Below are 18,108 nucleotides of genomic sequence, written 5' to 3'. Positions count from 1 at the left end.
AATAGAGCCATATTATTTTAGAAGTACTTTTTAATTGAAATGTTCTTGGAATCTCTGATGTTTAAAATTTAAGCAATGTGAGTATGAAAACACTACAGAAGCAGGGCCTACAAAGCCAGCCAGTTCACACTAGCTCAAGATCACACATTTCCTCTTCTTTTTATTTTATTGTCTATTGGAGTTTAGTTGCTTCGCCACATTACGTTAGTCTCTGCTGTTCGGCAACACAGCAGAGTGAGTCAGCCCTCCATGTGCGTGCGCTCCCTCTCTGCCACCCCAGAGCGTTGCGTAGAGTCCGTGTGTTATGCAGCAGGTTCTTATTGGTTATCTGTTTCATCCGCCGTAATGTGCATATGTCAGCTCCAGTCCCCCAGTCCTTCTTACTCGTGACCGGACGAATGCAGGGCTGTTGGAGTAGACCTTTTCCACCAAAAGACAGAAGCGTATGCAGCTGCTAAGAGCTCCAGCACCGTGAAGGTAAGCATCACCACCAGGACACCCTGTAAATCAACACAGGGATGGTTGGTGCCCCAGCTCTTGTTCAGGAGACAAGCCTGCGAGAGAAGACTCTAATAGTGGAGAGAAGAAGAGACAGTGAGGACCATGTCCTCCTCTTTCCTGCTTTTTCTTTCGGATCTCTGAACCAAAGCAGGGAAATGAATAGCAAGGATTTCCACTCAAGACCTCGGTATTCCACACTCAGAGATGAGAGTCATCCTTCATTCACCTGTGCGTGTGTGAAAGTCGCTCAGTTGTGTTTGACTCCTGGCAACCCCATGCAGTCCATGGAATTCTCCAGGCCAGAATACTGGAGTGGGGAGCCGTTGCCTTCTCCAGGGGATCTTCCCAACCCAGGGACTGAACCCAGGTCTCCCACGTTGCAGGCAGATTCTTTACCCGCTAAGCCACCTGGGAGTTCGCTCATTTACCTTTAGTTGCTCCTATTGTTTTCTTTTTTTTTCTTGGGTGCTTTTGATTGCCATGCTGTTTCTAGGTGTGGGCTTGTTTTTATTCATCCTGCAACAATCTCAGTGCAGTCCTCAGTCTGAAATCTCATATCTTTCTTACATTCTGCAAAATTCTCGCTTATTTCTCTTGCATCCTCCCTGTCTACCGCGCTGTCCCACGAAGCTCCTGTGAGATGTGTTGAACCTTCTCCCTTCACTGTCTTCCCTGTCTTTTAACTTCTTATTTATATTTTCTAAATTTTTATCTTAGTGTGTTCTGTTCTATGTGGTTTAATCAGACATATATGTTGTAGCTCCTATTTAACTGATGCTAAGTTCTTAATTTCAAATATTGTAATTTTCATTTCTAATCATACTATTTGGCTCTTTTTCAAATCCACTTTTTTTATTGTTGTTCATTGCCATATTCTTTCATTTTGGTTTTAATTCCTTTTTTAATATCTTTAATCATTTAAAATGTAGTTTCATTATAGCATTTTTTCAAATTATGATGTAATCTCCAACTCTCAGGTAACTAAATTTCATATTTGTCCCATTTTCTGCTATCCCTCATTTTTTCCCTTATGTTTTTCAAAATATTTTCATTCTTAGATAACTTCAGTGTGTGGGTGGTGATGATTGGAGGATTCTTTGGTATGTGGGGGTCTCATAATTTGGACTTCTGGACATCTCTGTTGATGGAGAAGACTCTTGAGAGTCCCTTAGATTGCAAAGAGTCCATCCTAAAGGAAATCAAGCATGAACATTCATTGGGAGGACTGTTGTTGAAGCTAAAGCTCCAACACTTTGGCCACCTGATACAAAGAGCTGACTCGCTGGGAAAGACCCTGCTGCTGGGAGGGATTGACAGCACAAGAAGGGGGCGGCAGAGCGTGAGGCGGTTAGACGGCGTCACTGACTCCAGGAGACCGTGGAGAGCAGAGGGGCCTGGTGTGCTGCAGTCCACGAGGTCGCAAAGAGTTGGACGTGCGTTAGCGACTGAACAACAGTAAGTCTTGATGGGAGTTGGGTTTGATTCTGATAGTACCTTAGGAGTTTCACAGATCCAGGGACAATTTTAAGTTAGTCATTTTATCCAAGGTTCCTCTATTTTATATGTAATTTTGGATTTGGGTACCCCACCTACTCAAGGCTTGGTGAGATGATTTCATCCTATAAACCTTTATGGAAGAGTTTCTGGAAGCTTCTTGAAATGCAGGACAGAGTTTTTTTCCTTATCTTATTTCTTAAATAGGCTAAATATTTAGTCTCAGCTCCTAACATTTTGCAGGGCACTCAGTGTGAGCTTCCTGCATCCACTGTGCCTAAAGAACCTCAAATCCTATCATGGGAATTAAAATTCCATGAGCCCAACCTCCAACACCTATGTTCCTGTCCTGGCCACCATGGTCTTCTGATCTCTGCTCCGGCTTTAATCTCCTTCTTAGTGTCTAGGATGTAAGCTTCCTGCCACCCTCCCTTCTTTCCTTCTTCCATCTCTCGACATATATTTTTAACTTTAAATTTGTTACTTTCCCCAGGTAATCTTTATGTTAATGAAGAAAGAGTGGACCTTTGAAGTCTGCCCAGTCTGCCGAGTTGCAGCTTCTCTGATGTTGCAAGTTCTCTTTGGCTCTAGTTACCTGAGAGTGGGAGGCAGTTTGAGCTGAGTTTTCGCTGAATTAAGCTCTGATTACCCAACGGGGGGAGAACGCTGCTCCCATACTCCATGCTTTGCCTGATTTCTCCCCTGCACCAGGGTGGTACTATCTGCTGGACTTCCTCAAGCTGATTTCCAACCAGATGAGTCTCTGTGCCCTTCTGCTTCCTCAAGCTCCTGGATCAAAGCAGATGCTTTTGGCAACCTCTGGGTCCCACAGGCAACCTTACAGAAGGCTGTGAGTTCAGAAGTGCGCACACATTCTCTGTGATTCAAGAGACAGATCCAAGGGAATGAGAGAGGTTGCCTTTGTTTCCTCAGCTCAGACAAGGGGGAGTCACAAAGGGAGTGGTCTTTCTCCTTAAAGGGCCAGAGTTCATGGTTTCCAAACTCTGAGCCTGCATGTAGAGGACTGACTAAGCCAAGATGGTCATAATCATCAGGTGGTGACCATCAAGTTTGGGGGAAAAGTGGCAAGAAGATGGTGCCCAGGGATGCTGGTGTTTCTGCTAAGAGTCAAATCCCTGGGTAAACCGTCTCTCATTGTCTGCAGCCCTGCTGGGCCAGTCTAGTAGTTAGGTGCTTGGGCTTAAGGTTCAAGTTCCATACCACCTTACCGTATGGTGCATTAATCCCAAATCAAATCAAGTTCAAATTAAAAGGAAATGTTTCTGTCCATGTTGGGGGGGGGGGCGGTGGGAATGCCTGTTTGACAAAGGGGGCACTTTGAGGGCTGGAGCTATCGAGAATAGGGTATTTATTATTTAAGAAGGATGACCAAACGGATCGCCACGCACAGCCCTTCTTGATTCCCTGTTTTGACCTTGCACAGTGCTTCGCCTGTATTTTGCAGCCTGCTGACCAACCTCTTTCAACCATAATTTTTTGTCTTTCCTGTTTGCTTCCAGACATTCAAACCAACCGGGCTGCAGACTGCTGAAAAGTCAGAAATGTATGCAAAGCAGGGACACTGAGATTTCACATGACAGGAAGTGCAGTCCGAAACTACTTACTGTTAGGCCGACACTGGTCAGGAGACAGTCCTTGACTTCGTATATCGAATAATAGTACCTCGAATAAGGCAGTGAGGCTAGGGAATCCCTTCCGGAGTCACACTGCTGAGAGGCCGTCCTCAGAGCTACCAGGCTGTTAGCAAGCAGGATGAGGCCCGCTCCAGCAGCCAGAGAGCTCACTGCGCTGGAGATGAGGCTGCTCGTGGCCTGGAAGAGAAACTGTGCATCGGGACCTCGTCACGGACGCGGCGCGCGGCGCTGTTCACCCCCATCCACGGCGCTGCAGCGGGGCTTCCCTGCGTCTGTGTTCCTCCGACCTGTGTGTGTTTTATTTACCCTGTAGGCCCTTCTCACTACCTGGCTTGTCACCTGATATAATCAGTAAAAGTTTGTTGAATGAGAAAACGTATGAACAATTCTTTCTTAGGGGAAGAGGTCTGGCTCCTTGACTCTGCAGGGCCTTCGAGACGGAGGAGGACCTACTCAGGCAGCTGCCAGGGTCCCCTTGACTTCCTCAGCAGCTTTAGCATCATTCTTTTGCTCTCAGGGCTTCTGGAATATGGCCTTTGGTCCCTCCTGGGAGGACCAGTCTATGACTCTCTTCCCATCAAGAAGCAGCTTCAGAGAAAAGGCAGAAACCAGCTGGAGAAGTTGGAATACCCATCTGGAGGCGGATCAGACCAATGAGAACCACATCTGTCACACCCTCTCCTGGGGCACATTCTACATCTTGGGGAAAAGGGCTTTCACAGGATATGATTCCTCCACAAAGATGAGCCAGGCTTGGTGTCAGGCTCCCAGCACACGCTCTTTTCTTTTTTAACATCACAGTGGGATACTGGCTATTGGGGAGCACGGTTGCCCTGTCCTCTTATTTCTGGCCCCGTAGCTGCAGGGCTTTGTGTGCTGAGTCCCTGAAGGGAGCGCAGACTGAATGGCAGAGTCTTTGCCCAGAGTTGCCAAGTGCAGGCACTGGAGCCCACATATCGTCTTGGGTCCCACATGGGGAGGCCACAGCATCTTAGGTCATCCCAGCTGTGGTTTGCCTTTTCAGTGAATTCAGGACACTTGGGAAACCACCTCTGAGAGCCACATGTTTCTCTTCCACATTCTGTAGATGAGAAAACTGTGAGCTGGAGAAGGAAGGAACTTTCTGAAGCACACGGAAGTGTCAGCGACAGAGCTGGGATGGAAGTAGAGGTCTCCTGACCCCAGTTCCAGAGCTCTGCCCCCACCCCGTGCTGTGAACTCCTCAGTCCATTGGTTCTGGGGTTAAGACGTTCAGCTTCAAGCTTCAGGAGCTTATACTGGCCTCATACACCGTCTGGCGTGCCCTCATCCATAGCTAACCAGACTGTGGATCTTCCTTAGTCAGGATGTGGCTTCGCCCTAGGTCGTCTTTGTGGGTGTGTGGCTGTGGGGAGGGGAGCTTGCTATGGCGAGGATCAAAGACCTCAGTGCCTGCCTCCCCTCGCGTCCTCCTGACCTTGTCCTAGGATCTCCCTGTCCTAGGAAGGATCTCTAGGCTCTAGCGAGATGGTCGTCTGTCCCCTTCAGGGCCAAGATAGCAAGTCATAAACAGCCCATGGTATATTCAAGATTTTCTACCATTTAAGCAAATGAGGTAAACCTCCTCCAAGCTTAGAATATGACACTGGAGAACTATTTTGTAGGGCAAAGAGCACACATCTAGGAGGGAAGAGCCCAAATTCCCTCTGAAGAGTTAACTCCAAAGTTCCTTTTATTCCAGTCAGCTAAGAATCCATGGTTCTCATACTTACAAAAGGCTTACTTGATTTTTTTCCAGAGACAATTGAGAGGGTTCCAGTAATGGCAAACTGCTCAGAAAAGAGAGAAATGATCAGTTCAGTTGACTTAGAGAAATGTGACCACCATGTTACTCTCAGTCAATCAATGTGTGTGTTACTCTCAGTCAATCAGTGTGTGTGTGTGTGTGTGTACACATGCTGAGTTACTCAGTCATGTCCAACTCTTTGCAACCCCATGGGCCGTAAGCCGCCAGGCTCATCTGCCCGTGGAGCTTTCCAAACAAGAATACTGGAGTGAGTTGCCATTTCCTTCTCCGGGGGATCTTCCTGACCAGGAATCAAACCCTCGCCTCTTGTGTTTCCTGCGCTAGCAGGCAGATTCTTTACCACTGAGCCACCTGGGAAGCCCCAACTCAATCAATACACAATGTAAATTCCCTGGGACCCATATGGAGAGAGACCCCTGATTTTCACCCCCAGGATGCCTCCATTGACTTTGAAGAATAGGCAGATGCACAGAGGAGCTGAATTTATGCTCATGGAAATCACTGGGAGCTGAGGAGGTCTGGGAAGGGGGCACACATGGACGGAGGAGAGTGTTGCTAGATTATGAGGTAGGAAGAGAGGAGGCTGAGAAAGACCATGACTTGAGGGCTTAGAAGGATAGGAGCAGCCACCCAAAGCACGAAGGAGACAGGCTCTAATGCACAAAGTGCAGAAACACATGGGCATCAAGCCATTGGTGGCAATAACCTGAGTTAGGCTGGGAGTTGAGGAAAATGGGAAGGGTCAGATGTGAAGAGTCTTTTATGTTAAGAGTATTTTAAAGCCCCGTAAGTCCACATTTGATCCCAGTGGTATTAAGGGTCCACTTGGTGGAGGGATAATGTTTTGAGAAGCTGAAACATGGGTTAAGCTGTGGTTTAAACTTGGGATCGGGTGGTCACAAGCAAAGACAGTCAAGCATGAGTTAATTCTAGCTTTCATTAGAGAATGCAGGAGCCCAGACTGTGGGTTAGATAGCGGAGTCAAGGACAAACAGTGCTCTGGGGGCAGAAGCAGGGCTCCCCTGCCTCAATGCACGGTTTGTCCACATGAGGACTGTATCCATACAGAGGAGGCGCCGTGGTAAGTCTGTCTGCCCAGAACGTGACTTTTTCTCCTCTGTCAGGATGCTGCATGGAGAAGAAGTGGCCTTTTCTGGGAGATGTGAGGAGGTCCTGGATAATCTCCAAGGAAAAGGATCTCCTGGGCCCTTTTCCATGAGCCGCTACATGGAAGGGCTCAAAAAACTTTCTACCAGATGCTCAGGATTGCCTCTGACAATGTAGCAAGAGTGTTCTTGGTTCCCGTGAATCTTACCATTGTTAGTTTAATCCTTTGTAGATCTGTGGCATCTACCAGCAGTGCTCATTTTATTTAAGAAAAAATGAGCTTTTCACTTTCTGCTGACAGGTGGATTACTCTTAAACTGGAGGGATTCCAATGGCCTCACCAAAGGGCCAAAGAAGGATATGGAAGACCTGTCACTTTCTGGAAGTATGTCATGAAGCCAGGTAAGAAATGCTGTACCCGCATGCCCACTGTGTTACCATATTGCCTCCTGCCCCAGCCAGTCACTCCCTGGCAGGCTCACACAGGATGGACTAAGCCCTTCTGCTGCTTTTCCTGAATTAGAGACACATGATGTGCGATAGTAACAGAGGGAAGGTGGGGGAACTCAGCCTTCTCCTGTTTCTTGGAATTGAGTCATTCCATGACTTAGCACCCAGTTGGCATTTATAAAGCATATCCCCTCTTGGAGACCCCATTCTACTCACACACAGAGCTCCTAAAAATGGGTACCCAGACATCAGAATGGTGGAAATCGCTGGGCTGAGCTGGGAAGAATTGGGAACAGAAACCAAAATGACCCCCAAACTTGAAATCACCAGGAAACACAGGATCTGGATGGTCTGAAAGAAATAAGAGGGAAAACTGTAAAAACTTCCAGAGGACACTGTAAACAGATGAGAGCTATCATTGCATGCACAATGTGCGAATTCTAGAGAGTACAGAGTATCCGTCATCATCTGTAATTAAAAAGGAGTGGGGGAGTGTTACAAGGTGCCAATAGGCATTCTATTAGAGAAAGTCATATATAACTAACCTCTTTTACTTTTGATAGAATTATTAACCTAGCAAATCAGCGAGTGATATATGCATTTTTAACTTTATTTTGCAAAAGGTAGTTTACAGGTTTTTATTTGGTTTGGTTTGGTCTAGGGCAAATAGATAGGGAAAAATTTTCTACACAATACTCCAGTTAGATGGCTATAGAAAGCAAATTTATCATGGGAATGTTAATAAAGGGCTCAATTTCAATTGAAGTAAAGTAGAGCAGAAAGTCTTTAGTGCCATAATTCATCTTATTCATCATTGGATTTTAATAATTATTAATACTTTTTAATGACACCAATGGTGGTGATAATAGTCTGTATTTATTGAACACTTTCTACATTTTAGCTATTCATCTTGTCTCACTTATAGATAAGAAAAATCAGGCACCAGAATTAAAATAACTTGTAAAAACCCATGCCAATGGCCAAATGGAAGAACCAGGTTTTTAGCCCTATTCATCTGATATTGAGCTTTACTCACTTTACTCACTGTTTAATATTTATTAAACACTGTTTTAAAACTCACTGTTTTAATATTTATTGACTATCCCAGATACCAGGGTAATAAAGCAAGTGAAAATCACTGTCACCAGATGTGTATTATGTCCTTTACTGATGAATTCCTTGGAAAGCAAAATGAGTTAGGAGCAGAGTATTAGGAAATGAACCCTCAGAAGTACTAAGGGTGTGATACAAGCTGTGTGTGGCCTTGTAGGCTCTTTTTACCAACTTTGCCATCATTCTTAGTAAAAAGGCAAGCCCACTGGGCAATTTTGAGCAAGGATAGTGCATGATCCAATTCACATTTTTGAAAGATCATTCTGTCTGCTGAGTTGAGAGTAGATCATAAGGGAACAGAGCAGGGACATCTATAAAGAGGGTATTTCCATAATTCACATGTGAGATGATGCCAGCCTGGAGGAAGATATGGATAACAGAGGTGGAGAGAAGTTCCGTCATTTGGTTCTAGATGTGTTGTGGAGATTAAACCTATGGGACTTGCCAATGGTGTGAATGTGGATTATGAAACAGGGATGAAGGGTGCCTCCAAGGGTCTCGGCTTGAGTATCTGAAGTGATGGAGTCAACACGGATTTAAAATTGGCAATACTGTATGAGGAGTGGGCTTGGGGCTGGAATATCAGGATTTCAGCCTGGGGCAGACTAGGGAGAGGTGTTGAGTAGATATCCAAGTGGAGATGTACATAGGTTTTTGGATATGTGAGTCTTAAGTTGGAAGAAGAGATCCTGGCAACAGATATAGCCTTTTTGTTCCAAGTTGCAAGTGAAGATAATATTTAAATCCCTATTACCAGGTGAGTTCCCCGTTGTAACAGATATGGAAAGAGTGGAGTCAAGGACTGAACAGTGGAGAACCCCAAATTTAGGATCAGCAAAATAGAAACATAAAAGGCACAATCCAGGAGAAAGGAGGAAAACCGTAAGAATTGATGTCCAAGAATAGAAGGAAAATGAAAGTCGCTCAGTTGTGTCTGACTCTTAGTGACCCCATGGACTATATAGTCCACGGAATTCTCCAGGCCAGAATACTGGAGCAGGTAGCCTTTCCCTTCTCTGAGGGATCTTCCTGACCCAGGGATCAAACCCAGTTCTCCCACATTGCAGGCAGATTCTTTACCAGCTGAGCTATCAGGGAAGCCCACCCGAGAATAAATACAGTATTTCAAGTAGGAGAGAGTGATCAGCTACAACAAACCTTTCTATTAGTTTGAGAAAATCAACACAAAAGACCTGGGAATTGGGTTAGCAGCATGGAGCAAAGGGGACAGATACCACCAGATGTGGCTCAAGAGAGAATATCATCCAAGAGTAATTAGAGACACTGACTTCCCACCATTAGGAAGTGCTCCTGGGAAGGTAAGGGGAGAATGCGGCATTAGCTGGAGGGTGTGTGAAGTTAAAAGTATTTGTTTCTGCTTTTTGTTTGTTTGTTTTCAAGATGGGGAGAAATTGCAGTAAGATTCTGCCCTCGTGGAAATGATTAAGAAAATTTTCAGAGAATTACTGGACAAATGATAAGGGTTGGAGTCTACCGCACCCAGGGAAGAATATATTAATTAGAAGGTGGGCATTTATTTTATTTTTAGCAATGGGGAGGAGATAAAGAATGTATGGGCACAGATGTGGATAATTACAGACGTGTAGCAGCTTACGGACGTTCTCACCGGATGGGCTCAATTTTCTTAGCATTTTAGGAAGCAAGGTAATCAGTGGAAAAGGAAGACTCTAGAGGTTTTGGGGGCGGGGGAGGGAAAGAATGTATGAAGTGGTTTTCTGGGGTCAGAGGAAAGTGAACGGATGAAAGAAATACCATGCATATTTTAGGCAGCTTTGACAGTCCGTTTGGACTTATGGTCATAAATAAGAAGTGATGTGTATGTGTGCATGTGAGTGTGTGTATGTTTTCAGGCATGGTTAGTCGCATGAATTCAAGTACAGATTAGGCAAATGGGCAGCATTAGAGTTAAATCAATGTCATAGATTTTTTTTCTGGAGAGTGTGCTATAAGGATATGAGGATGAGGTTGTTGAGGGCATCACAAGAGAGTGGACTATGGGGGTTGTGCCTGGGAGAGGAAGGCTCTGTGAAGAAGGGTTATTATCAATAAGTTTCAGCAAGGTTAAACAAAGAGTCAGTGGAAGTCGGAGGGAATGACCTTGAGAGATTAGAATTTGTAGCTGGAGTATGAGATTCTTGAAAAATAGACAATGATTGCGAAAGGTTGTTGCTGAGCCATGAAAGATGCTGGGATTCTTGGCCTCCAAAGGCGAGGAATTCGATCCATTTCCAGAGCTTTTGTGTGATTAAGATTTATTAAAGTATAAAAGTGATAGAGAAAGCTTCTGTCATAGACATCAGAAGGGGACAGAAAGGGTGCCCCCTGCTAGTTTTTAGCAAGAAGTTATATACCTATTAGCAGGTTGATAATTAGAGAAAGGAAATGTCTCAAACCTCAGAGAGTGGCACCAGGCCGCTCACCCACAACATGCATTCTGAGATAACACTGGCACCAGCAGGGTCATCCCAGGCCATAAGACAATTGACATGAATCTTGAAGAAAGGAAGGTTTCCAAGAAAATACACAGTCTCATTAACATAGCTTAAGAGAACATTTCCATGAGTAAAACATACTGGTTTGTTGAGCCCTAATCCGTTCTGAGTCTTAGGAAGACTTGAAGAAAGGCAGTCTAAGGTAAACACATAGTTCATTAACATAGCTTAAGAAAAACATTTCCATAAGAAAAACCGCATTGGCTAGCTCAAGGTTCCAGAAACCTGAAGTTCAGGTGGAACCAGGTGTCATCATGGCAACACAGAATTTTAAAAGAAACCTCCTTTTAAATTTGTATAGAGAAGGGAAAAAAATCATACATATGTAGTTTGTTTCCTCCTGCTGCTTAAGAGAGATAAAAAATCGTCTGATTCTTGCAGCCTATTTCCTCCGTTTGGGGGCCGTAGCTCTCCCGCCTGTTACCTTCTCAGTTGGTTTCCTGCTGTTAGTGTTGATAAGGTACAGGATAGGACTCAGGAAATGTTTGTCTAAGGAAGGTTGGACAAGATCCTTGGGGAGAAGAGGTCAAGGAACTAAGAGGGCACGGCACTGGGAAGGATCACAAACACAAATATTGAAATAGCAATGGCTTATGATAGAAACTCTACTGTATGGAGTGACAGGGACTGAACAGTCAAAATCTTAAAGAGGAAGAGTGAGTTACCTGGGAGAGTGAAAGAAGTGGGAAATCACTGAAATTTGTCTTTGTCTCTCCAATTCCTTCAAGGAATACGGGAATGGGGCTTAAAAAAAACAAACTGTTAAGTGTATAGTTCACTGATTAACTCATGTGTGTAAAATAGTAGCTGGCACATTGAAGGTGCTCAATAAATGATAGGTGAATGTGTGAATGAAAATCATATCTCTTATTGATATAATCTCTCATTGATATCTCTTACTGATTGCTGAAGCAAATGGTGAAATGTGTTTGTGATTCTAGGCTACCTGTAGGCTAGATTACAGGCTGCATGGGCAAAACAAGAAGGAGAAAGGCAAGTCAGCTCGGAACCAGCTATTTGAAAGAAGTAAATTAAGAGAGTGAATATTGGTAAATGATAGTATAATAATAAACATTAATTGGTAACAAGAAGGAGAAAGGCAAGTCAGCTCGGAACCAGCTATTTGAAAGAAGTAAATTAAGAGAGTGAATATTGGTAAATGATAGTATAATAATAAACATTAATTGGTAACAAGAAGGAGAAAGGCAAGTCAGCTCGGAACCAGCTATTTGAAAGAAGTAAATTAAGAGAGTGAATATTGGTAAATGATAGTATAATAATAAACATTAATTGGTTTTATTTTCAAGCAACACATTCATCAGACAGTTATCCTAAAGATGATCATGTTTCAAACTTTTCAGTATATCACTTACTGTTATTTTCTAAAACACTGATTATTCTTAGGTCTTTTAAACTAAACTCAATCTTCTTAAAATTTTATTCTATCAATTCTTAATTATTCCTAAGATTAGAATTACCTTTAACAAATACATTTTGAAGTTCATGACTGTCTATAATTGCTTGAAATAATTGTTCTCTTCCAGTGTTCAAAACACAAATAACATTTCAAAAATATCTTTTTAAGGTGAGAAACTGAAATTAGGATTTTTCAATTAATAAATGCAAAGGACAATTGCATTGTCTTTTGTTAAACGTTGGAGTGAATAACCTACGAGGATGACATGAGATTCTAGAGTAGAAGTTTTTAGAAATGAGAGGAAAAGATTGATGTAGAAGTCTCCATGAGAAGCAAGGAAGATGCTGCCTTCATTTCCATGCCTGGCAGTGAGTGTGTTGGTGGAAACTGGGCCCTTGGGAACAAGATTTCTGTTTGCACAAGCCCTCAGAAGAGGCTTTGAGAAAAAAAAAAATTGAGAGATAAAGAATGTAATGCTGCTGTGCTGCGTGTGAGCCGTGTGTGCTCAGTCACTTGGTTGTGTCCGACTCTTTCGCAACCCCATGGACTGTAGCCCGCCAGGTTCCTCTGTCCATGAAACCTTCCAGTCAAGAATACTGGAGTGGGCTGCCATTTCCTTCTCCAGAGAATCTTCCTGACCCAAGGATCGAACCTGCGTGTCTGGCATCTCCTGCACCGGCAGGTGTCTTCTTTACCGCTAGCGCCGCCTGGGAAGCACCATAATGCTGTCAACTAACCCCGATTCCGACTTTTGGCAGAGTTCCAAATCTGGGGATGAGTGGGAGTTAGGTCTCTAGAGGGAATATTAAGGAGCATGTGGGAATTAAGTCCTGAATATGAAGGATGGTGACCTAGGACACCTGGGTGTCTCATAGTTACTCCAGTAAACAGGGAGAAAATGAACAGTGAGATCACTCTAGATTCTCTCATTTCAAAATGTTTAAGAAATATGCTCAAAATAAAATCAAGTTGAATCATACTGAGTAAAATCAAATGGTTAAATCCTAAGTCTCTACTATACTAAAGATAAATTACAAGAGGCTTTATTGTGTAGATTTCTGGTGGAAAAGATCTAATTGTTTCAGTTGGTCTACAGAAGGGCCTGAGGAAGATGGAGCTCCATTTCATGTCCCAATAAGCCTGGAGTCAGGGGAAGAAAAGAAAGATTCTCCCAGGTCCATTGTAGATTGTGGTCTGAAAACATTCATAATATTTTCCCCAGGGTTCCCCTTGTAAGGAGATGGACTTACTCCAAGAACTGTGGCTTCTTTTGGCAGACCTTTTGGCAGGTTATCTTCTTTCTGGTAGACCTGTCCAGGCTTCTCTCTTTCGGAAATAACGACGCCCTTCAGAGTGAAGGCATTAAAGGCTCGGGTGGTCATGAGCTTGAGCGGTGATGGCATGGTGCTGGTGATGCTGGAAGAAGAAGTGAACCCAGTTGGGACCCAAGGTTTGACTTAAAGACAGGAAACCAGACTTTCCGGGAGCTTAAGATTTTTCCCAATTGTCCAAGAGGTGACCTCTCCTTTAGGAGCAGAACTGAGGACGGGGAGCAGTAGCAAGCCCGCTGCAGTGCTTTCACTGTGGCCAGGAGGCGTGTCGCCGGGAGAAAGCGGGAAACATTTTGAAGAGTCGAAACAGCTCACAAGGAGCTTGCTTCGTACCCACTTCACTCTCCTTCCAGCCAGCCCTACTCTCACCCCTCTTCCTTACCCCTCTGCACCTCGGCTTCACCGTGGGACGTTCCCAACCATATCGCCCGGTAGGGTATGGCCAGACCTCGCAGCAGGCAGGGGTCGGATCCGGGCCCTCTGCAGTGGAAGCACAGTCCTAACCACCAGGGAAGTGCCTCCCGTACTGTAATTTTATGCTACATCTATTCTTCCCAGTCTTCCGGCGAAGTCTTATTTTCTTTCCTTTAAGATGTTGATCAATCCTATTCCACATCCCTTTCAGCAAATGACTTATCTCACCTAGAACGGGGGCTTCCCCGGTGGTGCTGATGGTAGGAAATCTGCCTATTCAATCGCTGGGTGGGGATGACCCCCTGGAAGGGAAAATGGCACCCAGTCCAGCTGTTCTTGCCAGAAGGAAACCCCGCGAACAGAGGAGCCCGGTGAGCTGTACAGAGTCCAGGGGGCCGAAAAGAGTCAGACACGCCTGGGGAGCAGCACCGGGAACAAGCCCCTTGTCTTTGTTAGTTTAATAATTGTCAGTGTGAGAGCTTCTTTAACTCCCGCTGAATTCTAGGCACTGGGCCGTAGTAGTTGTGATCCTTATAACAACTTAGGTGTTATTAAATCCACTTTACACGTTTAGAAACTTAGGGATAATAAGATCAAGTGGTTTTCATTAAGTGAAATTGTCATGCAAGTACCTAGCCTGCCATCCCATAGCCAACGTAATTAGTACCAGCTTGTATTCGCATAACTGGAAAGTGCACCAAGGCCATCTGACCTGTGATTTTTCTCTCAGTACCACAGTCATCCTTGTTGTTCGCTTTCTTTCATCCTAACTGGCAGCTTCAGCGTGGACTCAAGGAGAGAGCTGCCTGCCGTCCACCGGCTCGGCAGCACGGCTGGCCCCTGGGGTGCTCCCAGACCTGTTCTCAGCACAACATTCTCTTTCTTTCAGGTCATCCTTCGAATCAAGCCCCATGATTGTCTGCTGGGGCCACTCTTAGGAGCCAGTCTCTCAGGCTTCATTCATATTGTCACATAGTGCAGAATTTCCTTTTCTTAAGACTGTTCTTAGGGAAGGCTAAGTGTAGTAAGCCAGTCACATTGGACAAAAACTGCATGATTCAACTTATATATGGTATCTAAAATAGTCAGACTCATAAAAGCCAGGACTAGAATGGAGTGGTGGTTTCCAGGAAATGAGGAGTTGATATAAAATATGTATAACGTTTCAGTTATGCAAGATAAGCTCTGGAGATCTGCTGTACATCTTGCCTATAGATAACAATACTGTATTGTACATTTAAAATTCTCATACAAAGAGCTCATGTTCTGTGCTCTTAATACAATAAGAAATTTAAAAATAAAATTCAAAAGAAATTAAAAAAATTGACCTTCAACATAAAGATTTTTTAAAAAGTATTTGTAGTTCTGGATTCCTTCCTATATTTGTCAGTTCTCGTACCCAAGGGCTATAGCCTGTGCTTGGTTCTAAGCCTGAAACTAGGACTGGAATCCTAGTTGGTACCCTCTACCTCACTGTATTCTCATATACTATGTATGTTTATTTTCTTTTACTGCTTAAAATTTTTAGTTTTATACAGGTGTTGAGTTGGTTTATAATGTTGTGTTAGTTTCAGGTACAGCTGCTGGAGGCTCCTGGACGCTCACGGGCAAGTCCGGGTCAGTCCCTTGTGGGGTCACTGCCCCTTTCTCCTGGGTCCTGGTGCACACGGTTCTGTCTGTGCCTCCAGGAGTCTGCTTCCGAGTCTTGTCTAAGTTCTGGCAGCTCTGTGGTGGGGTTAATGGCGACCTCCTCCAAGAGGGCTTATGCCACACCCAGGTCTGCGGCACCCAGAGCCCCTGCCCCTGCGGCAGGCCACTGCTGACCCGGACCTCCACAGGAGACGCTCAAACACAGTTCCTGTTCAGTCCCATCACTTCATGGCAAATAGATGGGGAAACAGTGGAAACAGTGACAGACTTTATTTTCTTGGGCTCCAAAATCACTGCAGATGGTGACTGCAGCCATGAAATTAAAAGACTCTTACTCCTTGGAAAAAAGGAGATGGCAAACCTAGACAGAATATTAAAAAACAGAGACATTACTTTGCCAACAAACATCCATCTAGTCAAGGCTATGGTTTTTCCAGTGGTCATGTATGGATGTGAGAGTTGGACTGTAAAGAAAGCTGAGCACCGAAGAATGGATGCTTTTGAACTGTGGTGTTGGAGAAGACTCTTGAGAGTCCCTTGGACTGCAAGGAGATCCAACCAGTCCATCCTAAAGGAGATCAGTCCTGGGTGTTCATTGGAAGGACTGATGCTGAAGCTGAAACTCCAGTACTGTGCTGTGCTTAGTCGCTCAGTCATGTCCGACTCTTTGCGACCCCATGGATAGCAGCCTCCCAGGCTCCTCTGGTCCGTGGAATTCTCCAGGCCAGAATACTGGAGTGGGTTGCCATGCCCTTCTCCAGGGGATCTTCCCAACACAGGGATCGAACCCAGGTCTCCCGCATTGCAGGCCGATTCTTTACCAGCTGAACCTCCTGGGAAGCCCATTGTGAACAATTACCATTATGAGCAATGCTACAGTGAATATCTTTGCCCCTCTGTGGTGCCACGTCTATTCAATTACCTTCTGAGAGTAACATTTAAGAGTGTTTTTAAGGAGTTTAAGGCCACACTACTTCAATTTTGACACATATGGCTGGTTTTTAGGAAGAATTCTGTATCACCAAGATTCTTTATGACTTTGCAAGAAGGCTCCAGACTGATGCCATCGTCTCCAAGCTCCACTGTCTGAGAGAGCTCCTTTTTCCATCCACATTCATCAAGGGGAGATAAAGTTGTGGTAGCTCCCAACTTTGCAAAACACTTCTAAAGCCCAAACTTTGAAGACAAGTCACCGGTTGGAGGCCACCTGCTCTGCAAAGAGCAGTTTTCTCTCTTACAGAATTAGAACAAAGCAGTGGGGCTCCGTGCTCGGGATTCAATCTAACTGCACAGGGTTTATTGAGACCGTGTTCTGTATAAGACTGACACACCAGGAAACGCAGAGAATTATAGAAAACCATCCCTCAACATCTTGAAGGAAACCTAAGGATCATTTCACTCCAGCCTCTGATTTGGAAAGTAAATAAACAAAAACCTGGGAAGTCTTAGCAAGCCAGGCAGGGCGTCAGAGACAGAATGAGAATCCTATTCCTGGCTGCCCGTTTAAAGGACGGCCCTGGCCCTGCAAATTCATGATCCAAGTCAAAAGAAAAAGTGAAAGTGTTAGTTGCTCAGTTGTGTCCAACTCATTGCAAACCCATGGACTGCAGCCTTCAGCTCATCTGTCCATTGAACTCTCCAGGCAAGAATACTGGAGTGGATTGCCATTCCCTTCTCCAGAGGAGCTTCCCGACCAGGAACCCGGGTCTCCTGCATTGCAGGCGGATTCTTTACCACCCAAGCCACCTGGGAAGCCCAAGCCAAGGTGCCTACCTGTCCCTGCAGCTCGGGCCTGTGTGCTGCGGCTGGTGGGGCAGCTCTGCTCAGCGGGGCTCAGCCAGAACCTCCCACTGCTGTTCCGCCGCAGCGACCTTGCTCCTCTGCCCTCCCACTTCTGACACTTCCCATCCCTTCTTCAGAATAGCAGTACTTCCGATTACATGAGAAACAATTTGCTCTATTTACAGACAATTGATGTGTGAAAAATACTTCTTCCTCTTTCTGAATTTCAAGGTCTGGGAAATAACACAAAGGGGAAGTAACACATAAGAGAAAGAGCTTGTGAAGATATGTGAGATGAACACACCAGTTAGAATCCATCTCCATTTTCCTTGGGTACATTCAGCTAATTCCTTTTAGCCTGAGTTTTCTTATCTGCTAAACTTTGGCCACCTGCTGTGAAGAGCTGACTCATTTGAAAAGACCCTGATGCTGGGAAAGATTGAAGGTGGGAGGAGAAGGGGACGACAGAGGATGAGATGGTTGGATGGCATCACCGACTCGATGGACTTGAGTTTGAGTAAAGTGCGGGAGTTGGTGATGGACAGGGAGGCCTGGCGTACTGCAGTCCATGGGGTCGCAAAGAGTCAGACGCGACTGAGTGACTGAACTGAACTGAAACGAGGGTTGTTGTTTAGCCATTAAATCATGTCCAACTCTTTTGCATCTCCATGAACTGTAGCCCACCAAGCTCCTCTGTCCATGGGATTTCCCAGACAATAATACTGGAGTGGGTTGCCATTTCTTTCTTCAGGGGATCTTCCCAACCCAGGAATTGAACCTGTTTCTCCTGCATTGCAGGCGGATTCTTTACCACTGAGCCACCTGGGAAGGTAGACAATAATAATGTGGGTAGACAATATTAACTCCACTCTATGGCTGTTGGGAAAATTAGAGG

General features: G+C 44.8%; 1 protein-coding gene across 1 annotated transcript; it reads right to left on the bottom strand.

The window, feature by feature from the left end:
• Positions 1 to 12: 12 nt before the first annotated feature.
• LOC122450262 (membrane-spanning 4-domains subfamily A member 7-like) lies at positions 13 to 17,349 on the bottom strand. Its single transcript, XM_043482505.1, has 6 exons — positions 17,205 to 17,349; positions 13,287 to 13,452; positions 7,210 to 7,344; positions 5,402 to 5,458; positions 3,621 to 3,827; positions 13 to 500 (listed from the first exon to the last, which is right to left on the bottom strand). Exons 2-6 carry the CDS (start codon positions 13,437 to 13,439, stop codon positions 381 to 383), a joined length of 672 nt encoding a protein of 223 aa, XP_043338440.1. The 5' UTR covers positions 13,440 to 13,452; positions 17,205 to 17,349; the 3' UTR covers positions 13 to 380.
• Positions 17,350 to 18,108: the final 759 nt, after the last annotated feature.

The sequence above is a fragment of the Cervus canadensis genome, chromosome 11, assembly GCF_019320065.1.
Source record: "Cervus canadensis isolate Bull #8, Minnesota chromosome 11, ASM1932006v1, whole genome shotgun sequence".
In the NCBI taxonomy this organism is placed as follows: domain Eukaryota; kingdom Metazoa; phylum Chordata; class Mammalia; order Artiodactyla; family Cervidae; genus Cervus; species Cervus canadensis.
This window is presented reverse-complemented; position numbering and strand designations above follow the sequence as displayed.

Coding starts and splice junctions, on each gene's coding strand:
- LOC122450262 (XM_043482505.1), bottom strand. CDS start 13,439: ATGCCATCACCGCTCAAGCTCATGACCACCCGAGCCTTTAATGCCTTC. Junction 7,345..13,286: donor AAGAAGCCACAGTTCTTGGA/GTAAGTCCATCT, acceptor TATTTCTTTCAG/ACCATCCAGATCCTGTGTTT. Junction 3,828..5,401: donor AAAAATCAAGTAAGCCTTTT/GTAAGTATGAGA, acceptor TTTCTCTTCCAG/GCCACGAGCAGCCTCATCTC.